Source organism: Amphiura filiformis, chromosome 1 (assembly GCF_039555335.1).
Source record: "Amphiura filiformis chromosome 1, Afil_fr2py, whole genome shotgun sequence".
Lineage (NCBI taxonomy): Eukaryota > Metazoa > Echinodermata > Ophiuroidea > Amphilepidida > Amphiuridae > Amphiura > Amphiura filiformis.
In genome coordinates, this window is record NC_092628.1 from 24414415 (window position 1) to 24439810 (window position 25396).

At 35.6% G+C, this 25396-nt stretch overlaps 1 protein-coding gene across 1 annotated transcript; it reads left to right on the top strand.

Annotated features, from left to right (window-relative positions):
• The first annotated feature begins 371 nt into the window (after positions 1-371).
• LOC140135628 (uncharacterized) lies at positions 372-6568 on the top strand. Its single transcript, XM_072157238.1, has 2 exons — positions 372-2216; positions 6151-6568. The coding sequence occupies exons 1-2, from the start codon at positions 730-732 to the stop codon at positions 6239-6241; spliced, it is 1578 nt and encodes a 525-aa protein (XP_072013339.1). The 5' UTR covers positions 372-729; the 3' UTR covers positions 6242-6568.
• The last annotated feature ends 18828 nt before the right edge of the window (positions 6569-25396 follow it).

Below are 25396 nucleotides of genomic sequence, written 5' to 3' on the forward strand. Positions count from 1 at the left end.
TGGTATCGTGGAGATAAAAAAAAAAAAGTATACTTCGGCGTTTTTTGTCATTCATCCCGGTTACCGAATACATACTTTATTTTATTTAGTGCCACTCTTTGAATAGGTGATGATGTCTAATAGAAAGACGTCCATTGTGTGGCTTACGATAGCTTTCTATTGTTACAACTCGATCACCTATTGAGTTTGTGCAGTCAATACTCCCGGCCTTCGGCCCTGAATACGTTAAACATGGTACACTACACAAATGATATGTAGTGAAAGGAGTGAAAGTCCTGTCATGTTTGTCTACGATCGATCAGACAGAACTTTGCATGCAGCCTTGGTTCATTTGTTAGACTTGTTCATAGGGGGAGTTCGAGCCCGGAGTTCGAGTTGTGAGGAAGTGTGTTTTCCCGGGATGTTTTCACCGTACAACTGCATGAGGTGGCGTGTCAGTGGAATATGAAGAAATACTGACGTTTTTAAACCTGGAAATACTTCAAAGGAAGCTAAAGGAATATGTGTCGAAGGATTGACTTTTTTTATAATGCCATATCAGATATTTTACTAAAAGTGTTGCATCGATGATTTCTACCTGCTAGTGTCCACCTGTATAGCTTGGCGATAAGTGCCCGGGATAAGTGTTTGCTATAAAGTTCAGTGCTTTAGCAACGCAAATTTATATTGTATATTCAAGTTGATTTTCAGCATATTGGAAGCGCACTGTAGTTAGGCAATACTGCAAATATGTCATTTTTGAAAAGACTTGGTAGCCGCAGGAGCAAAAAAACTGACGACGCTCCAGACGGCGATGATGATTCAGGAGGCAAGAAGAAATCGCAAAAAAGCAAGCGTGAAGGAAGTTTTAATGTGACTGTAACTCCACGCGAAGATGAAGATAGGCCTACAGGAGATGCATTAAGAACTGTGGAGGAAGAAAAGGAAAAAGACAAGGAAAGGAAGAAATACAAAGACATGTCGGGGCTTTTAGTAGGTCAACAGGAGTCTGTAACTTATCCTAACTTTTTAGTGCATTATTTGGGTCGGATACCAACATCTTCCGAGTACGGGCGTGCCGCGGTTGAGGAGCCCGTCAACCAACTATGTAAACTACGGGAAAAACAGAAACTCCAGCGAGTAGCATTGACTTTTAATGTTGAAGGATTGTACTGTCGCGAAGTTTCAGGACCGTTTTTCAAACAGAAGAAAGATGGATTTAATATGCATATACCACTACATCATATAACATACGGGGTTGGGTGCACTGCTCATCCGACTGTATTTGCATGTGTTGCTAAAATGAATGATGACCCGAATCCAGCGAACCAAGTTCTTGTTTTACATGGTTTTGTATGTGACAAGCCTGAAACAACACAGGCTGTCACTTATTGGCAATTGCAAGCTTATATCGAAGCTTATGAAGACTTAAAACGTAAGAGGATCTTACGTGCTAGGAGGAAGCAGGCTCTTGAAGGATCACCAATGGCATTGCAAAATCAAAAAATAACTGAGAAACCAATGACAGTACCTGAAGAAGATGGTCCAGAAGGCTCGGTGAAGGCATCCAAGCACTCTCATGGGCCTACAACAGCAGCACCATCAGAAGGTGCTTTAGAAAGCCCAGTGAAGGCGTCCAAGCACTCTAAAAAACGTCCCACAAATAATGGAACTGATGGCCCTATGACAGCACCATCATCATCAGAAGGTGCTCTAGAAAGCTCAGTGAGGTCATCCAAGCACTCTATAAAACATTCCACAAATAATAACGTCCAACCTAAAACGACTCTGATAGAAAATCCCGCCCCTGCTAAAGAAACCAAATCTACCACTGCTGAAAGTAACACTGAACCAGGACTACCTCAACTTCCGCGTCTTCGACTTCATTCTGCAAAATCTCGACAAGAAGCTCAGCAGCAGCAGACAGCAGCTGATGTTCATCCAAATCACTCGCAAGCAAACCATCATCAGCAGCATGCAGCGGACTCGTCCCGAAGACTCCATGTTGTCAGAAAGCCTAGCAATGCCTCAACAGGGAGTGGTGCATCTTATGAATCATCTTCAGGAAGCAGCGGGCATGGAGGAGGAGAAGGTTCACCAATGGTATCTCCAGCAGCTACTGGAGGGAAGACCAACAAGACTTTTGAGAAGAGAATTGATGAGCTGAATACTTTAGTCAATATGGATGCTGAGAAACTCAAGTTGCTGATGATTAATGACCATCCAACTCTGGCTAGGTAGGTTCAAATTTCAAACCATTTTTTTTTTACAAGAAGCATCATAGGAGGGGGGCATCCTCTTAAGAATCCTCATTACCCTGTGCATCTTTTTTAATGTGAAAAACATCATGTTTTGCATGCACAATGGCCCATGAATTTACCTTCATTTTGGGCAAAATATTGTAAAAATTTGTTAATTAGCATATGTGCTTATGTGCTCGGACAAGAACTAATTTTGTTACAGATATTTGTATTAAAAGAAAAGAAAAATGAAAAAGTTTAACAAACTACATTTGTACTGTAAAAATTAATTCTTGTGCGAGCAAATCGTTAATGGGCACATGCTATATGTATACAAGAAAAAAATTACGGTACGGTACTTTGTTAAACTTTTTCATTTTTTTTCTGTAATTTAAAAATATTTGTGCAAACGTTACTATCTGATCCCTTAAAAGTTGACTTGCATAAAAATTATGCATTTCTATAGGCAAGTTTGATGCAAAAGGTCTCACTACATGTACACTGCTCATTTACAATGTATAATGATCTAGGGAAATATGTGGCCTTAACTAAAATATTAAGTCCAAAAACAAACATTGCAACCCACACCATTTCATTTTCAGCATATTTAAAACTATTTAAAAATAGTTTTAAATCTGTGAAGTAGTTGCACCCATTTTAAAATTAATCATTTTGGAATTAGTTTATTATTATATATACACATGTTGGGTAAAATAACATTTTAACAGGATTAATATATTGTATGCAAAGAAATCAAGAACTGTATTTTATTTATAATAGAATGAATTATAATTAGAAAAAGTAATAAAAAATTTGGATTTGTCCATTTACTGGGTTTTTTTTGCCCAAAAAACATTTTAAAGAAAAATGAACATAAACAAAAATTTATATTTACACATGACAGACTTGTGCGTCATACAGGGTGAATTGAAATTAGGACGGCACCACTGACCCCACAACAGTTAACAAAAGCAGCTATTCATAGGAAATGTCATTTTACTTGTTTCTTTTATTTAGCAGCAACTCGTGCTGGAACTTATTTCTCAGCATTAATACAAAAATAATACAATGTAAAGCATTATTGTTCAAGTTCATTGAAGTCATACTGAGTATTGACTCGTTGCTTTTCATCACTCCTGAGTGATCTCAGCTCAATCCACAAAGTTTTTGATACCTTTCAGGGGTGTCAATCCTGGAGGAATGGTGCCCCCTAAATGTGTTAAAAATCACTTTCCACTCGCCATTTGGCTTGTCAAAAAGTTCTAGCCCACCCTCCCCCACCCCTAATTTTACCCTCTCCTAGGGCTGGAATAATTACACCATTATTACTAGTATCAAAACATGTACCAAATGGTTCCAATTTTGAAAACAAACCCAACTTAACTTAACTTACTAAGGGGGTGTCTTAGACCCGACTTACGACACCCCCCCCTCCGTCATGCGCAAGCATCTCTCATGTAATGTGCCAAACTCCACTTTTACAAAAATATGCCCCCATTTTGTTGTTCTTCATTGTTTCTTCCTTCCTTCCTCTGCTTCCTTCCTTTCCTTCTCCCTGGCCAAAATATATACATATAGGCCTGTGATGATAGGGTTAAGGGTAGACGAGGTATTGTTGGTCGAAGCAACCTAAAAATCGATTTTCATTATCTATTATCAATATATTATTGACAATTAACGCCTTGATGTTTTGCAAACGTTCATTCTACAAATCATATACTTTGCAAACTTCCGTAAACAGATGCATCGGTAGGATTGTAGATCAAATTATTTAGATTTTTGTGTGACAAATCCAATAAAATATACTCACTGACTTGAGCTTTCGCCATCCAGGCTGATCGCTTGATCACACGTGATCTGGTCCACTGCTTTTCCCATGTTTGGATGCACTCTCACTCCTCGGGATCAAAGTTTGTTTTAGCAGTGGATCATATCGTGACTCAGAGAAAAGAGCCGTCATCGCGGTTGATTGCATTAGCCCCTTCTTGCGGATCTGAATTGATTCTCGGATTCTTCTTGAAACAGCATTTGAGTCTTTGTCTAGTATGCTGGCCCCCTCCCAATTGATAACATGATTTTCTTGGGCGACGTGATCTGTGATCGCTGACTTATGTTGTTCTGATGTTGACGCTTTCCTATTTGCTCTGGTGAACTTTGTGTCTTTGACCGTTTCAGAGTCTTTTGATGTTCTTTTAGACGGACGCCGAATTGCCTTCCTGTTTCTCCCACATACGACTTATCACAACCTTTACAGGGGATTTCGTAAACTGCGTCACTGGTTTCTAAGATGTCTTTCTTGTCTTTGGGATGCACAAGAATGCTTTTGAGTGTGTTTGTAGGTCGCATGGCTGTTGAAATTTGGTGTTTTTGAAAAATCCTTTGGAGTTGTTCAGAAAGACCTTCGACATAGGGGATCACAACCATACCTTTTGATGGTGTTTCGTCGGATTTCTTAGGCTTTTTTGGCTCTTTGGTTTTCGCTTCCATCTTGTGTTTGACTCTGTCAAACGCCCACTTGGGATAACCACATTCCATTAAAGCGTTCTTGATCTTTCTTTCTTCTTCCCTTTTGTCTACTTCTTCCGTCACTATATTATCCTTTCTGTCCATGAGCGTTCTAATTACACCGAGCTTCTGGTGGAGAGGGTGTTGAGACTTGAAGTTAAGATACTGATCCGTATGGGTCTTTTTACGGTACACGAGCATTTTTACCGAACCATCTTCCTTGCGAACTATTAGAGTATCCAGGAAGGGGATTTTCCCCTGGTCTTCTTCCTCGTGGGTAAACTTTATGCTGCCCGTAGGGTCGATGGTGTTGAGATGTTCTGTAAGCTTGAGTGTGGTATCTTTCTGAATGATCTCTAAAACATCGTCAACGTATCTCCTCCAGTACTTTGATCCCGAGGAGTGAGAGTGCATCCAAACACCGCGGGAAAAGCAGTGGACCAGATCACTTGTGATCAAGCCATCAGCCTGGATGGCGAAAGCTCAAGTCAGTGAGTATATTTTATTGGATTTGTCACACAAAAATCTAAATAATACTTTGCAAACTTGCTTAATTTATTGTTGTTAATGAGTTATGTACGTTTTACAAAAGTGTTGTTGTTTCAGCCTTCTTTACAACGTAACTCATAAACCGCAGCACCTATAAAAGTTTATCTGTGATATTTTAATTCTTCTACACGCTCGCTATGAATTGAGCAATACAGTTATTGCCAAAGCTCACTACCATTCGTAAAATGCTGTGAACTACCAAATCACAACAGTTTAAAATAATTAATAACCTTAACAGATTACTGATAACCTGTGATCATAACCATGACAATCTTTATTCTTTAATGTACATCTATAAGACTATACCACTAATGGGAGTGTTCATGTGTTTACCATTTCCTGTATATTGTCTTTTCATGAATAGAAATTCATGTTCATGTCTGTTTTCCCACACAAATTTACATAAGGGTGTGTGATATTTTGGATTTTGTTTTTGTATTTCCTGTACATGCATACAAATGAAAGAGTAACAAATTCAAATTATTTTTCATTGATTTTTGATTGATTTATTAATTGGTATTTGGCTAGTTCCTGAGTTTTGTATTTGTGGTAGGCCTATACATTGTAGCAGATCAACCATATGAATTGCATCCCAATACGTGCACGGTAGTACACATACTTTCAATATTCCTTTGTAATTTCTAATTATTGTTCAATAGGTTACATGTATGAACAAAATAATACCAAAATTAAACAAGTACACAAACTGGCACTGCTCCTGAATGCTTTAAATGATGAACCTTTCAAGTTTTATACTAGCTATTTTGTGGAATTGGGATAATAGACCTTTTGAATATCAACCCAGTTATAGTTTTCAACAATGAATCTGTTGCATATTTTTAAATTACACCATTATAATTTTGTTTAATCTTTGTAGGAGGATTTATTACCGGGCAACAGTGGACCAATCTGGTGTGTTCCATCAAGGAGATGAAGAGGAGGAGGACACAGAGGATAGCCATGCATAGGTATTCACTTTTGTCCACTCAGATGGATGGAAGATAGATAGAAGATCATGAATGGAAGATTTTTAAAAATCTAAAATATGATATATGGCCAGGACACTATTTTTATAAGGCAGCATAAACAAAAACCCTGTTATATGGCCTACCCAGATTTTGGGGACAGTTTGATATTTTAATTTTTTTACTACCGTACATGTTATGTATAAAATCAGCCAGTTTGGAAACAATGTTGGCAATAGGGGATTAATTTTGACTTAAAAATTGTGAGTGAAGTTGAAGTGAAAAAACAAAATTACAGATTTGGTAACTTTGTTCAGGTTCATCTGCAAAAATTTTTCAAATTATAGCACATTGGTGACAAATAAGATGTGTATATTATAGGGGCAAGGACAATAACTACTGCACTGGAAATTTTATTTCAGCACAGACAACAGTTGTGGAGTTACAGTCAAAAATGAGGGAAAACCAATATTTGATCGATAAATCAATAACTACTTGCCTTGAGTTGCTGAATTTTCAGTGCAGTCGTTGTAGTCCTTGCCCCTATAATATACATATATTACTTGTCACCTATGCTCTATAATTTTTGAGAAAAATGCAAAAATAGGCACAAAATTGGGCAGGGGTGTAGTACCCCCTTAAAGGGAGTCTCCGGCAATCATAGCATTATGCCTTATATGTTAGAAAAATAATTTTTAAGCACAAATCACATGGTTTTATTTAAAAGAAACTCATATTGACCATAAAAACGAATAAAAACAGTCGGCTCTCAACACGCGATCTTCAAAACTGCTGCGCCGAAATTGTCCAAGTGCAATGACGTAATGGTTGTGCTCAATTATCGTTGGCCTTCATTGTAATACTAGGACGTCATTGCACTTGACAATTTCAGCGCCCGGGAATTTTGAATATCGCGTGTTGAGAGACTGATGTTTTTATTTGTTTTTATGGTCACTATGAGTTTGTTTTAAATAAAACCACGTGATTCGTGCTTGATAATTATTTTTCTTACATATAAGGCATAATGTTGTGATTGCCAGAGACTTTCTTTAAAGAGTATGGCCCATAGAAAAATGTTTTTTATGCCTTGAAGTATTTTAAATTAAGCATTTGATCTATTACTGTTTTAGTCTACAATTTTATCCATTAACTTTTTAAATATTATAAAATGTTACTTCCTCAATTAAATCTCAATTAATTCTCAATACTCAGTGGTATTTTTTTTTTTTAGATTATTTAAATCAAGGACAACTAAAATCCATGGTATTTCACCCAATCTGTGCCAGCATTGATCTGTATACTATGGATGATGAGTTGTATTATTGGAATCTTGCTTACATTAATTTTATGAAGCCTATACACCTCTTGGCCTAAATAAGGTCATATTATTTTAGGCTATGTATACACCTCTTGGCCTAAATAAGGTCATATTATTTTAGGCTGGCAGGCCCACATGCAGGATTTTTTTTAAGGGGGGTACAGATTTTGAACAAGTGACAAGTGGATCTTTTTTCCTGTGAGGGGAGCGATGTTGTGACAAATGGGACCTTATTTGGACCAAAAAAGCATACAAAAACTAATTTTTTTGCTCCCCATGTTTGCAAATTGGACATATGGACTTTTTTATACTTTTGTAGATTTTTTTGGATTTTTGTATACTTTTGTGCATGGCCCTGTGTTTATTTTATCTGCCCATGTGACATAATTATCATATTTAGTGTTATACAATCACAATTATGCTTTTTGTGTTGTAATTTTGAAGTTAAAGGCCCATTCAGTGATTTGCTCATTCAGAAAATCATCAAAATTCATTTTTGTGCACCATTGTTAGTATCATAGATGTGCTAACACATAGCCTGCAAGTGGTTGAGCCGAAAGCCATGTATTAAAGACAAAATAAGACATTTTACATGAAAATATAATTTGACTACTTAAAGCCATATTATACCATTTGCTGAGGAGAACGCCCTCAATTTTTTTTTTTTATATATTCTGGTTTTTACACGATTGTAATGATAGTCAATAAAGATACTATGCAAAAATCAAGACTTTAGGTGCTCAGTGTAGTTTTCTCAAAATCCCAGATTTTGAATAAAATGCCGGAACCGTCATTTTATTATTACGATGGAAATATTAGTCAAACACGTACATACACGACGTGCGGGATACACATACACACACCCCAGAGGATCGTACCGTATTACAACCGTGGGAGTAACATGCATTGGCGCTAGTAAATTCCAATTTTCTATGCTTTACCTCACTTGTTCGGCTCAAAATTAAAAGGGGACATATCTGACAGTAAAAGCTAACATTTTATGGAAAATAAATACTAATCTATTTTTACAGATATTTATAATATGGCTTTAAGGGGGTACTACACGCCTGGCCAATTTTATACCTATTTTTGCATTTTTCCTCAAAAATTATAGCACATTGGTGCCAAGTAAGATATGTATATTATAGGGGCAAGGACTACAACTACTGTACTAAACATTCAGCAACTCAAAGTAAGTAGTTATTGATTTATTGATCAAATATTGGTTTCCCTCATTTTTGACTGTAACCCCACAACTGTTGTCTGTGCTGAAATAAAATTTACAGTGCAGTAGTTGTAGTCCTTGCCCCTCACTTCCTTGTCACCAAATGTGGTTTTTAGGAACAGCCCATTAGTCCGAAGGGTCATTAGTCAGAAAAGTGTTTTAGGCATTTTTATAGTTTAGGGTTAGCATATTAGGGTTAATGTTTGGAATATGTTACAGAAAGTGTTAGAATTAAGTTTTAATTTAGTGCTCAGTGCCGCCGAGAGCCATTACGGGCCAGGGGGGGGGGTAAAATGAACGCATGAGCTCCCTCTGTTATGGACTCTTTTCTTTGCTTTTGTGGGACCATTAAGGTATGCTTTCGTTTCCTTTCTTACAGGCCCCTGGGACCCGGGCCCGGGGGTAATGCACCCCCTTAACCCCCCTTGTCGGCGGTACTGTTAGTGCTATAGGGTTAGGGTGAAGTTTAGGTTAGGGTAATGATTAGGGTTTATACAGTTATACTAAGTTATTGGGTTTTTGGACTAATGACCCTTCAGACTGCCGACTGTCAACCTGTAACCATTTATTAGCAAATCATTATTATAAAATTGGCTTATGAAATGGCAAGAATCTTTGTATGACTTAACTGTTTTTATATAAAATTAGTGTGTGTCATATTGCGATTTTCTTCTACAATGTAAATGTATACTACAGTTTAAAAATTGGGATAGTCCTATGTTTTTGCACTTTGAAATTGTAATGTTTTCTTCATAAATACACATAAAGTTTGTTTTCAAGTATGACGGCCTATAAATGTCGGTCAGAGAAATATACAGACAAGGATCCCAAGGAATCAAGTACCTCACTTAGAATTGTTTGGCTGCTCTTTCTGCACTTAAAGGAGTGTTTCGTGATCCTAGCATCCTCCTTTTATGACATTTTTCAGTACATATCCACGAAAAAAGCCTATTCCCAAAATTTCAGTTGATTCCGATTTTGCGTTTGCGAGTTATGCATGATTATGTGTATTACACTGCTCCATAGACAATGCGTTGTAATTTCGTTCTGGTGCACCAGAACAAAATTCAAATTTCACGATATCTTTGCAAAACGAATTAATCTGCAAGAAATATTTTGTACATAAGCATTACAATGTATGTAGCCAGAGGTTTCCAGTGATATAAAAATCTCAACTTTTTTTTTTTTGAGAAAAGTGGGGGGGATGAGGCTGTGGATCACGAAATGCCCCTTTAAATTTCTTAACAAATTTACTTACATATACATGAAATTGCATAATACGAGGTCTCCCCTTTTGGTCATTTTTGTAAGTAATTTTGTATACTTTTGGCAAGTCATTTGAAATGAAACTTCAAGACTTGCACAAACCTTTACCTGCTGTAGTGTAAGTTTGTTTGTTTTTGAAGAAAAAAAAAGTGGTAAAAACACTGCTTTGGCATACATGCACAATTTCCAATGTTAAGGTGGTACTACACCCCTTAATAAATTTGTGACTATTTTTGCATTTTTCGCAAAATTAAACATTTGGGGAGCAAAGACAAAAACATTTCTTAGTTGCACCATCTTGATCTGGTATCGGTGGGATATGTATACATCTTCGAGCTTCCAAAATGGACTTTATTGGGACAAAATTGTTGTATTTTACACTATTTTTTCCCTGTTTTCTTATCCTTTGCCTGAAGTCCCGATTTTCTCTTTAATTTTTGTCAGGGGGCGCTTTTCTCTTTCGGGGGGCTATCTGCCCTGGCTATGCTACTGCTATGTAAGTGCTAATTAGGCTGGGCATGCAAGTATAATGCTGTTTTAAAAGCTGATGTGCATTCTCTGAAACCAAATGTACAGTAAAATATGAAATAAAACGACATCAATAATAATACATGTAGCTTAAGGCAGCAGCACTTATAGCATACACCTGTATCTTCATTTGTACATGTAGAATATTACAGTTTCAGTAGATATAACAGATCTGTCATACATGAATGCATGGTGAAGTTAGTATAAAAGTCAACCTACCTGCTACTTTGTGTACGTGCACAGAGCAGAATTTTCCCAGACAATACGTTTGTGTAGGGTTGCATGACCATTATGATCAGAAGGGTGTATAATGGTTCAGATATGAAAATAAAAGTGATTTTGGTTTAATTTTCATTGAGCCCGATATCACCGATTATCCAGGCAGCAAAAGTGGTTCAGCCAAAAGCTGTGTATTTAAGACAAAAGAAGACATTTTACATGAATCTGTAATTTATATACTGACAGTATATACATGTAAATTAGGTAAATGTATAAATGGATGGGGCTTCAACTTCGTCAATACTGCTTGTTATCTTTGTTTTTTGCCAAATTTTTCATTTCAAAAGTACCAAATGACAATTTGAATGACTTATCCTTCACTTTTAAGCAATTTATAAACAATTTTATTTTTTACACTTGCGCTGGGATCACTGAATGGGTCTTACTAAAGAAAATGATGTTTCTGGAAGTACATGTACTAAAATAATTCCATTGAATAAACTCTTGATTCAAGTTGAGTCCAGTTGAATGGATGAATGACAACCTTCACAAATATAGGTCTAATTTAATAAAGTTATTTAATACTGTATTTAACTGTATACATGTGTATTGTGTAGCCATAGATCTGCGATCTTCAAAATAACTTTTTAGGAGATGCATGACAAAGAAAGTTTGTTAATAAAATTCAAAATGAATTCAAGAATTTCCAAATTTTTTGCACAATATTGATAATTATAAACCAAAGATATCACAAAAGAAAAAGAAAAATATGTACATGTATATGCAATTTTTATAGTACTGTAAAGTATTTAACTTTATGAATATGAATGCACAATTATGCACATCTTTAAAATATTGTAGTTCTTGGCAATTGTTTCTTAATATTTCTTAGCAATTGTTTCATGTTTGAAAGTCAAGTATTTTATTCTGACAAAGATTTGTGTTGCTATTCTGTCCAATATAACACAAAGTTACATTGTATGCATTGTAATAAATAAAACTGATTAACACATCTGAGTAAAGTTGCATGTTTATTCTACATGTATTACTGTAGTATTAAAGGAAGGTGACCTGATATATTTGGAAAATCTAATTCTTTAAAACTTACAAATAACATAAAATGTCATCCCTTTCAAACACTGATCATGCAAAAAAACCATGTAAATATTTTTTGTAAATGTGACTAATTCCTAATGGAATTACCGACATTTATACAGCGTTAATATTGGTAGTCTACAGTGTTTTCATTAATGATAATCATCATGATCATGTAATATATTGATTTCAAGTGAAAGGCCCTATTTTTCTCATAAACATATTGAAATTAGAAGTTCCAGCTCAGTGTATTTCCGAAGATATCATCAAAAACCGCCTAATTATTCTCAAATGTGGTATACCATATTTGAGACTAATTCAGGAGTTTTTTGATGATTTCTTCGGAAATATGCTGATTTGGAGCGCCAAATTTCAATGTTTATGAGAAAAATATGCGCTTTCATCTGATACTAAAATCAGCATTTTAATAAGGTAAAGTGGGGGATGTGATTGTCAATCAGGTTACCCACCTTTAATGTTGAATATTGGTATTCATAAGTTATATCTGAAATTCATTGACGAATCAATGGTTTCTCACAACTATTTTAAATTAAAAACGTTTCAGCTATGGTGACACCTTGTGACATCATGCTGAACAAATTCTATCCACAGTCAAGAGGAGGTTAATGGATAAATGCAATGGAGCAAATAAATCCCCAATCAATACATTGATTTGCTAAGGCAGGGCACCAGTCCCGGGGGTCACTTGTGTTTCAAGTTGTATATCACCCGCCTGGTGTTGTCACTTCCTATGCAAAGGCGTAACGCATGATCGTTCCCAAAGTCAAAAATACCCCCCTATTTTGCACCGTTTCAAGAACATTTTTAGCATTTGTTACCCCTATTTTGCACAAAAATGGGTACAAGTTAGCCTTAAAAAATACCCTATATTTTTTGCATTTCATTGCAAGTAGGGCCTACACTTTTACAAAAGCACCCCTTTTTAGCATTTCAAGAACACCTGCTCTGATTCATTTTCTTTTCCGAGGAGACCTCTGTTGTCCTTTTTAACAGAAACGTATATTGGATGCATCATGTGGTTGATATGATACAGTTATCTACAATGTATACTTCAAGCAACAAGCCATGCATCATTCATGAGTAGGCCTATGCATGAATGAGTATTTCAATATTCTCATGATTCAAAAAATATATCCCATTTTTTAATTTCGAGAACACTGTTGTCAAAAACAACCCTATTTTTTAAACATCGCGAATATTTTATGTTCGCGAACATAGTTTAAAAATATCCCCCTTTTCCCGAAATTGGGAACGATCATGCGTACACATAATCAATGTTAAGTGATAACACCAGGATCACCCGCATAAAAAAAAGTAAAAATGGTCTTTTTTTCCCGGGCTTTTTTTCAGGGTTGGGCGGGATATGAGAATATCTCAGTTGGGGTTTATTTCAAGGACTGTTAAATGTGAAAAATATCAAGTTTGAATATTTTGCCATAAATTTTGTATTATATTGTGAATTTCACAAAATCAAAATTATTTGATATCAGAAAAGGACATTCCTAGTATTCAGAATGCAATTCAATATGTCTGATGTGCTCTCAGGTCCCACAATAATACTGTGCAAACATAGCTATTCAAACCATTTTAAGGGCAGTACATGTATTTAGAAAAATGAGCAGATACACTGTTACAATAATTATATTCAAAATATTTTTATTTGTGAATTCTTAGTGATATCAATTATAATATACATTGTATAATTAGAAATATTTATTATAAAATTCACACATTTATAATTAATTTTATGAAACAAAAGTTGTATAGAGTATTATACCTCAAAATACATTTAATTAATTTTATGAAACAAAAGTTGTATAGAGTATTATACGTCAAAATCTCATGGCAACTGCATGAACTTCAACCAAATTTACTATGAAACCTTTTTTGACAGGATTTATTTTCAGAATATATGTAGAGTTCAACCTCTTTTATCCAGCTGGCAATGATGGGACCAAGTATTGGCCGCATAAGTGGAAAATCTGGATGTGTAATTCTGTGCTGAAAATACAAAGTGCTAAATATGGGGTAATAACACTGAAAGATGGTATTCGAATGCTATGAAAGATGGTATTCGAATGCTATGATAGATGGTATGCAACACTGACATGCCTTTCTATATGATTCAGAGCATGAAATGATAGTGTCAAAGCATTGAAGACGTTCATACAAGACTGCATGGTTGGAAAACAGAAAGATCTGTATACATTCAAGAGGTACGGATAAGGGAGGTTGAGCTGTAATATGTTGGTGAAAGTCAAATTATCCACCCCCCCCAAAAAAACCCCCAGACATACAAGTATGACAAAAGGTCATGGCTATGTTTTTATGTCTAGATTACTGTTCGTCACATATATGCGTGTCCATGTTCAATGTCCTCTCAAAATGCAAAAGGTATGAAAATGACAAAGAACGACTTTTTAGGCACAACATGATCTAATCAATTCTTTGCTCAAACCAATTACTGAGCAAACACAAAATATTTTTGCAACAAGTTTCAAAAGGGCACACAACGCAGTGGCATAGCAAATTGGGGAGGTGGGGGTTACAGTAGCCCTCACTATGGACTATACAATAGCCTCATCCCATTGCCATTGTCCAATAACCTCAATTACATAATCATAGTGAAAAATTTGACCTCAAGTTGCAGAGTATGAGTTTTTGTACCCAAATCTTCAAAGGTCATTCAATGAATGCACACATGTATTGGGGTTTAAGAACTGTGCCCCTGATAAATGAGCATGTTGTGGATCCTAGTACCTTGGTCAGTCATTATCCATTGGTACATGATCACTAGCAGGCCCCTGGTTCATATTTACCAACAGTCCATATGTACACAATTGACCCAAATATGCCATGTGCTTCTCCCTCTTTAGGCTGTTTTAGTCCAAAATCCACCTAATTTTTGGCTCAGCATTAGTATCAAAATTTGTGTGCATTTCGCAAGCATTTGTCCCAGTAGAGTAAATAATATGAAATTTTCGCTTGTACGCTGCTGAAGTGTGGGGGTGTCACTGAAGTGACACGCTATAGAAAACCTGGCTACACCACTGACAACACGATCAGAAAATATAAATGTACAGTTATATAAACATAACAAAACTTATAAAATGTTTAAATAACACTTGCACAACATTCAAAGGTACCACAAAACAACTGTATAACATAATGTGGTTTAAATGTTGATAACATTTATTAAAAAAACATTTGCAACAAATTTAGACATTTCAAAAATATGTTTGCATATAAAATGTTTTTGAAAAGTATTTTTCAATTACTCAACAAATTATTTAAACATTTTATAGCTTTTGAAAATATATTAAAAATATTTTATGTCTACTTGGTTGTAACAACTCATACATACAAAATGGTTTTGTATCTTGTTGACAACAATTAATGATTTGCAATAAAAAAAAAAGGCAACATTCATGATCACAATCAATTACATAACATGTATGAAAACTAAAGCTAAAAGTTTGCATATTTTAACATTAATTTAATCAAATGATGAGCCAGATGGTTCACATAATTTGGCTTGATCACATCACTCATGTTTATAAATTTGTTAACAAATTTAGAAATCATTTTTACTAAACTATGATACAACAGGTAAAATGTCCTTTGTAATGATTCAACAAATCCATCCAAATTAATCCACAAAGAGACACCCATGCATGATGCATGAAATGTACAATTTGGGGAATCTAACAAAGTCTGTTGATCAAAAAAAGTACTTCACATCTTATATGACCTTATAAACAAATTTGTAAATTTAACCGCACTAACATGTATTTGAAAGCAATTATGACCATGGGTAATAACTAGTATTTTCATGTTTGCAGAATTTTAAAAAGTGGACCTTTTTCCTAAATAAAGTGGTTTACATTCAAAGAGTGGACTAATCCCCTAAAGATTGACTTTTTGGAGGACTTCTTTTTTTGCCTTTATAATTTGGACCTTCTTGTGTACAATTTCCTCCTGAAAGTGAACTTTTTTTGACAAGCACTCCCACTGGCTACACCCCAGAGCAACACACCCAATCATATATTATAAATGCATATTTACGAGACCTTAAAGGAGTATTTCGTGATCCTAGCATCCTCTTTTTATGACATTTTTCAGTACATATCCACGAAAACAGCATATTCCCAAAATTTCAGTCGATTCCGATTTTGGGTTTGCGAAGTTATGCATGATTATGTGTATTACACTGCTCCATAGACAATGCGTTGTAATTTCGTTCTGGTGCACCAGAACGAAATTCAAATTTCACGATATCTTTGCAAAACGAATTAATCTGCAAGAAATATTTTGAACATAAACATTATGTAGCCAGAGGTTTCCAGTGATATAAAATCTCAACTTTTTTTGAGAAAAGTGGGGGGGATGAGGCTGTGGATCACGAAATGCCCCTTTAATGGCTATAACACTAATTGTATTAAGTTATAGGAATATGATTACCAAAATCACCATTAACTTATGTAAATAACCAAGAGAGTATAAATACCAGATATTAAAGTCAATACCAGTATTGAAGGTAAATACCAATGGGTCATTAAATTCTGGTTTTTGTTATATCAAATAAAAAAAGGTTTCGGACGAGTGATATTTCTGACAATGACTAAAATGCAATGACCAATTTATGCAACGATGACCTGAAGTAAGTATTTTGGTACGTATGAAGGTGGACTACAAACATACAATTCATTTGAAATACACTCTCAATAGCAGCAATTGTTTTGCCGGTAGGGGGCTGTCATTTTCTTTGGAAGGGGGGTCCCAAATATGTCGGTGACTGAGTCGATTTTATCGTGGGCAAATTTTTTTATGACCCCCCTACTTTGAAATGATAATTTTTATGACATTTTTATTTTTTTTAAAGATTATTTTGTTTTGCCAAATGAAATATATTCCACCTTGGACCTAATTGGCAATAAAAGTCAAATGTTAATAAATATTTGGTAAATTTGGGAAATAAGGGCCAAAACCTTGTGTTTTTATGGTGTTTTTTTGTATGCAGTGACAATCAAGCCTGATACAAAGTCCAATATCAGTCAATCTGATATGCACTCTCAGTTTTAGCAAACACATCTTCCAGTCTATTTCATAACAAATTATCATAAATTAATTAACGTAAAATAGCAAGGTTCAATAGGAGACCTTGGCCTAGACTCAAGATTCTGAACACATTAAAAAGTTTTGTCATATATCTTTGCATTTTTTGAGCCTCCCTCATTCACCAATATAAAAATTAAAAATGTGACCTTTATTGTAAGTTATTATGTTTCATTTGGCAAAACACTAAAACAGGATAAAATTAAATAAGAGACTAGCAGTGCTGTATTTTTCTGAAATCAGGAGTAACAAAGTGCAAAAATGTATAGTGTGCAGTGCAACTTTATGAAACTAGAAAATTAACTAAGTTCAAATTGAGTTGCTGAAGCATGAATAAATAAACAAAGAGAAAATGACCACTTTTTACAATCCATTGTTGCAAAAATGGAATGGGATCATATTTTCAACTTGCCATTTCTTTATGTTGCGAGCTTCCAAAATACCACAAACAAATATTCTTTCCTCTTTGTATTCTTTCCACATGTATTTTCCCCAAAATTGTTATATTAAATGGCATTATTATATATATATCATGTTTTAAGTATGCTTTTCACTTTTCACACTTGAAAAGAAATGAAAAATACCTGTTATAAAAAGTGTTGATGTTTGTTAAAGCCATAATGTACGATCTTGCAATATGAAATTGGTTAATTTTTTTTTCAAATCTGATGTGTTGGCATACATGTAGTGTTTACACATGTCCTAATAAATGGAATCAGCCAAATGTGTTGTGTTTGTCAGGCCAATATCAATTTGGACAAGTCATATTCAGACATTAAGTCCCCCATAGAACTCCATGTTAAACAACCAAAATAGCCAGTGGGTTTCTTTAATTTTTTTACCTTGTTATATTGGCTTAAAATGGGCAGAACCCTTTCCTGACAGTTATTACTAATATTATTTTAGCATTTTGGGTTAAGAATAAGGAGAATAACAAAATCAAAATCGGACGGAAATCGTACATTAACATTAAGGCTTTATTGCACAGTGTGTGAACGGACAGGATTGTATCATGCTTTGTCCAAAGCTAATCTAACTTAAAAAATCTTGTATCAAATAAAAATGTTTGTAGGCAAAACAAGCACATCCAAAATGAAATCATATTTTCTCATACATATTAATTTCCCATTAAGATCTGAAACCAAACAATTCAAGTACCTATACAATCCAACCCTTTAACTATGGCTAAGCAATTGTTCAAACAGAAAAAAGTAAATAATTTCTTGACTTTGTTTGCTTTGTCAAAAACTTAACTTTGCATTGGAATTTACTTCTATTTCCCAGTGCATTGCCATTTTACAAACATGCATACATACATATATATTATACATAATGTGTTGAAGTTGCATATTTGCATGTTCCAATGAAATAAGAGTTGATTTCAGTTAAGAATGCACAGGTGCATTAGGCTGCGATCACATTGAAGTATACGGTATATGCTATACGAAATACGCTCATTCGATCAGGCTGAGTTCACATAGGAGTATACTATGTGAACTCAGGAGTATACTATGTGAACTCAGCCTGATCGAATAAGCATATTTCGTATAGCGAATACCGTATACTTCTATGTGATCGCAGCCTTATGCATACACATCACATACAAAATAAACATCCATTTCAACATAACCAGGGAGTCAATCAAGCCCCCTAAAATGGTATGATCAGAAAAAGAGGACAAGAAGTAAAAAAGAGGGGGTATAAATGAAACATGCACAACAAATTTGTAGTAACTTTGGGGTGTAATTGTAGGCAAACATCATAATGCTTTAGTGCTTGGGTTAAGTTTAGTGTAGCTATTTTGGGTTTTCATTTCCATGGTCTACCCTGTATGTTAATACAATTGGTTATTGCAGTTGAAATCCATGCAACCCATTTGGAAGTCATTACCTTTTTCTTCCACACAGGGAGTGTCAATTTCAAACGGGGTTACCTGAATGGGGGACTCCATTTAAAATCTACACCCCCCTGTGTGGAAGATTAAGGCCATGGATTTCAAATGGAATAGCCCAATTACTCTGTACAAGGAAAGGGTGCAGCCAGGGGGGAGGTGGGGGAATTTCCCCTCACAGAAAATTTTGAGAAATAAAATGGTGCTATACTATGATCAGCTCTTAATAGGCGGGAATTATTCGGTTTTTGTTACTGCGCGAGTCAATGAAGTTCCAACTTACGCATGCGTAAATTCACAAAAGCACGCGTCATTCATGCAAAACGCAAAGCGCAGTTCGCGTAGGTGCTGCGCCTAGCCATTCTGTATCAATCCACGATGTTATGAGTCCCCGCCTATTAAGAGCTGATCAGAGTATAGTGAAGAGTAAAGTGTCCTTAAAATGACCAAAGCAAAAATGGGATAAAAAAATGGCAAATGGGGATGAAAATTTGGCTTTGCCCCCTCACACTAAAATCCTGGCTAAGCTATTGACTCTGGACCAGTAAATAAGTAAGCACTGAGATTTGATACACAAAGACCTAATTTACAACAAAAACTGAAAAATATTTTGCATAACCATTTAATGACATCTTATCTAATCTGAAATAAATAAATACACCCTGTATATCCTAAAGTGTATAACATTTCACATGATTGTACATAACATGCAGAAAAAAAGCTGCTTGTACCTGATAAATATACAGCCACGCAGACAAGTGAATGGACGGTATCGTAATAATAAAAGTGAAGACACACATTCGCATAAAACACACAGTGGAAGTCACATTGTGGTCTTTGGGGAAGATGTTTCACAGATTGAACAAGAAGATTAAATAATATAAATCTACCTTGTTCAGAGGTGGCAAGAGATGCCTCCTTGCAAGCAGTGAGGGAGCCAGGAAATCGGGGACATATAGAGCAACATGAATTTCAACAAATTGCTCACAAAATCATGTGCTGCAAAAAGTGGACATTTTTTTAATTTTGTAATTTTATTGGGGAAACTGTGGGTATCCCCCCATGCCACCCTTGGCACCACCTGCTTGCAAGTTTCTTTTACAGTATTTCATCAAGATTAATAAGTTTTGAAAATATGGTAGTTTTATCAGAGACTAGTTACTGCAGTCACTGTTTTAATGTAAAGAACGCACTAAAAAACCAGATTTTAGATACTCTTAGCCACCTTGTGAAAAATCAACCCTTTGAGGCTTTCATAGAGACTTCAGATCTACCACTAGGATTGTAAATTATAAATCCCATTTGTTGTAACCAGATTTAATGGTCAGACATTTCCCCCTCTCTCATGATGACCCTGAGGGTCTGAAGAGTTTGCATCCTTGAACACTGAGATCTTCCTATCTGGGCCATCACAGCCCCCTCAATTATTACAAAAGTATGGTAATACATCCCAAATATTTGAAGCAAAGGGGTAAAAACTTGCATTTAGGGGTGTGCATTTAGAAATATCCTTCTTTGTAGGATAGGCTACTATAGATTTTTTGAAAATGTATGTAATACATCCCCATTCAAAATAAGAACTCCAAACCCTATATTTAAACTGTATACCATCTGTCTCTGTAAAATCCTTAAGTTTTGAAGCAGTCTAGAAAGCCCCAATGTGCTATTCCAGTTGAAATCCATACCCCCTATGGAAGACATGAACTTAGTCTCCCATGCAAGTAGTGTGAATTCAAAGGGTGTTACCTTAACCCTAACGCTACTGAATGCTACAAAATACTACTTGATATATGCGCTGTTCGTGCATGCATCCCACGTGGTGTGATGACGCAATCGCCCTAAGTGATATATAGGCACGGTTTCGCTGGCCAGCGAAGCCCAAGACCCGTGGCTAAGTGTCGCCGACCGAGTGCTTGGCATGCGAGAGGTCTCGGGTTCGAATCCCACCCAGAGCAAACAACTTCTTTCCTTCTTTTCTCTCTTTATTCTTCCCTTCTTTCCCTTCCCGTCGCCAAAAAGCCCTTAGGCGGTTAGGGTTAGGTTACCACTATCGAAACTCAGTATAGGCTTCCTTAACCCTAACGCTACTGAATGCTACAAAATACTCCTTGATGTATGCGCTGCTCGTCCATGCCTCCCCCCTGGTGTTCCGTCGCTATCGCCCTAAGTGATATATAGGCACGGCTCAGCTGGCCAGCGAAGCCCAAGACCCGTGGCTAAGTGTCGCCGACCGAGTGCTTGGCATGCGAGGGGTCTCGGTTCGAATCCCACCCAGAGCAAACAACTTCTTTCCTTCTTTTCTCTCTTTATTCTTCCCTTCTTTCCCTTCCCGTCGCCAAAAAGCCCTTAGGCGGTTAGGGTTAATGGTTGACTCTATTTGAAATATAAGGTCATATCTTCCATAGGAGCATATGGATTTCAACTGGAATAGCACAGTATTTGTGCATTATTGATGATCAATAATAATCATAGGTGATCATTATTCACATAAAATTTGGTCATATTTTTACAATATATACAACTAATTAGCCAATCAATAATGTACAAATTTAATTTTTGTCTAATTACATAATTCTGATAAATTCATATAAAAAATGCTAAAAAATCTACCAAATAAACAGCTAGAACATTATCTAGTAATTAATAAATATAATTTGACTAGTATTTTGTCGTCTACATTTCATTCAAGGCGTCATCATTATGCCATTACAATTCATAGGAAAGAATTATAGTACATATAGTATTATTTCAATATTATCTATATTCTAAACTACTGTGAAAAACATTTGCACACAGTTTGAAAAAGCACACAACTTGTTGAAACCCCATCAACAATATGGCATCACACACGGAGGAGGGCATGGGCATTTTCCACCCTCAAACTTTTCCTCCAGCCCATTTCTCCTCAGTCAGAACAAAAAAATCACTGAAAATCCCACTATTATGTGTAAACAATGCCAAACTTTAGGCACAATTCATGATTGTTGCCCTCCCTTTCACTTTGCTCCTTCCTTCCCCCACTGGAAAAAACAATCTTTGTGTCATCAACCGTCAATATTTTAGTGGCATACGGTTACCAGGAAATACGTGCATACTAAGGGTATTTCATAAGTAAAGAAACAACTGGAATTAGAAGATATTTTGAATATATTAACATGCAAAAGTGGTCCCTTTGTAAATTTGAGTAATTCATAATATATATCATAAATCAAGAGCATAGTTAGAGATTAGATATGTGGAATGCCAACATGTTGCAAATAACTGATTTTTGTTTTCTCGTTAGCACACATAAAACACACTTTGCGCAAAGTGTAACACTAACTATATAATAAATAAATTATGGAATGTTTAAAGTATTCTACAGTATAAAATAAGATATCAATGTATTACTGTCATTCTATAGCTAAAATGTAAATTAAACACTTTACCAATGTACAAAACCTGGGGTACAAAATAAGAAACTTTGCAACCCATGGACACTACAATGTCACTCTCACGGAGCACCTGATTGGTTAATTACATGGCATAATCATCTGAGTAACCAATCAAAATACAGCTCTTAGACCTTTTCAGCAATTTTAAGCTTAATTCCCTTCAGCCCTACCGACTATTGTTACCATATCTCTGATTGGCTCAATATGTGATATACTTCCTTTTGTAACCAATCAAAATAGTTCTTAGAGGCTGATAACATGGCCAGTTGTGCCCATGGGGTTTATATTAAATGGACAATCAAGCAGGAAATTTTGGTTGTAGCCTATTTTTGTTCAACAACATTTTTATTCAGCAAATCACATGAAAACTTTATGCTGATTGGCAAGGCAAGATGGGAACTCTCATCTGCCATGAGATTACATTTGTTCATTTGAGTAATAAAATATTACCAGTGTGGTTCCACTATATTTATAAATATGTATTTATAAATATGCATGTGACCCATGGGCGCGACATACCAAGATCACCAAGTGTGACCAAATCCTCATGCTATTGACCATCAAGGATAGGAACTTTTTAGATAAATATCATCAAAGTTTAGTAATAACTTAAATAGCAAAATTTTTACACACTGGGGGATTCCGAATTTTTAATATGTTATGAAAAATAACATTTTGAAAGTATTTGCGAACAGAAAAAAATATTTTTTGTCGGAAATGTTTGCAATGTTGAACAAAATAGACAATTTTGCTGCACAATCTGATGTCAATTACTGCCTTTGCATTCACAATGTAGAGGAAGATCACCCGCCGTGCTGAAGGTCACTTCCAGACTTCCTGTCTACAAGCTGTTATGGCAGTGCAGAGATGGTCATATGCGTATTTATAAATATGTATTTATAACTATGGTGGAAGCACACTGATTACCATGTCATCCAGTATTTACGTAACATTTTTAAACATCAATTATTTTCATTGCATAATATAGAACCAACTTTAAATGATTTTGCAGATATAAAATAGAAATAAAACAAAAATGTTCTTTCATTTGGAAATTATTATGCTTTTCAAAATATCAATGTTAAATTCCAGTTTAAATTGTTGAAATTAATCAAATCCTGTTGGAATTCTGCACAATTGTGACACAATCTGGTCCATGGGGGCAAAAAGGTGACAAATTTGAAACTGAGATAAAGGTAAAAATATGGAGTAAAAAACAATAAAATACATAAGAAAATAGACATCACAAAACTTCATAACTTTCAGGGGTGTGATTGGTGCTTTTTGAAAAAAACCCCAAGGCAATGAAATTGCGAAGTGGAGCGCGCGAAGCGGAGCGAGTGAAGCGAGCGGAGCTCTCGCCTGTTGCGGTAGGGGGTCCAGGGGCCCGCTTAAGGGCCCCTGGTGGGGTCCAGGGGCAACGCCTGGTGGGGGTCGAGGGGCGAAGCCCCTGAAGCCAGAGGGTTTTACACACTTGAGCACCACTGGAGATGCAATTTCATGGGGTAAAATACAAAAATGAGAAACTGTTAAAATACTTCACTTTATAGTATGAAAACATTTATTATCTGTGAATACATACTTCCAGTATCACATCATTCACATACACATGAAAAATTGCATCACCATTTTGCACAGTACAGTGTGTCTATAAATCATCCAGTCAGGGTTCTAAGGAATTTTCATTTTAAAATTGGAGATTTTCTCATATCCGGAACAGAAAATTCTGGAAATGTGACATCTCTGTTAAGCATTTAGCTCTTGGTCCAGGGCCACTCCAAAAGCGGGAAAAAAAAAAAAAAAATTAAAAAAAAAAAAAAAAAAAAATTTTTTTTTTTTTTTTTTGAAAATCCGGATTTTTTTTTTTTTTCTTAATCCCAAAAATCCGGAAATCCGGAAAAATCCGGAAAAATCACACCCCTGAACTTTAGAACCAAGTATGCTAAAACACATGCCCCCCTTTTGTTGGTTATTCGGGGGGAATTCGGGGGAAAACGCTAAAACCGCACCTTACACACCTAAATCAGACTCCATTCGGGCGAACTGAACAACCTGCCCCCCCCCCACTTTCAATGTGGCGACGCCACTGTGCTAGACCTTTGTGTTTTTTTTAGTAAATGATAGCCTATTGTATACGTAATATAATAATTACAGTAACTCAATTTTCAAAAATGCCTCCTTTGGCCCCATGGACCAGATTGTGTCACAATTTGGCTGCAAATGAGAAAAAGTTGTTTGGAATTAATCTTCCACATCTTTTTCACTTTATATATGGATGAAAATGGTTGGATATGGAACTTACTGGTACAGCGGCGCATGCATGGCCGCTCCTACCCCGGGGCTGAAGAAAATTCAATTTTGCCGCCTTCCTCAACAGCCCGAAAAGGTTGACCCAATTTTTTTTTGGGTGGTTTGAAAAAGTGAAGAGCAAAAGGATTATAAGGCCTAGCGCCCTAAAAGCAACATATTTTCATGTATAGTACAATTTTTTATACACTTATCAAATTTTTTCCGCCCTTTTTACTTTACTAATTCTTTTTTGCCGCCTCTTCTTTTCCGCCGCCCCTTCTTCTTCTTCCGCCCCTTCGCTTTGGCCGCCCCTACTTTTACCCCCCAAATACGTGCATGTACTAAAACTGTTGAATTTGGTTACAATTCTCAAGTCTTCCTTAGTTTCTAAATACATGGATTAGCTCAATTGTGATGGCTATACATTGTACATAAATCAAGAAATATGTTGCCAATAACATATTATAGGACTGTTTTACATTCAAAATGTATAAATAATAAAAATTTAAGGTAATACACAAAATACAAGTGTCTTGGGCACTTCAATGTTCCAAGCTATTAATATTAAGGATGATGGGAATACATTTAAAACACACACTCTAAAATACAATTTCTTTTAGCACTTTCAAGAACATAAAATAGATATCAATTTCATTAACAGTATTACTGAAGTTGACCTTTGTTCCCACAAAATCACAGCAACAGTGACCAACATTGTTATCAAGTAGTTGTATTTGCTCAATGCTCACACACATAT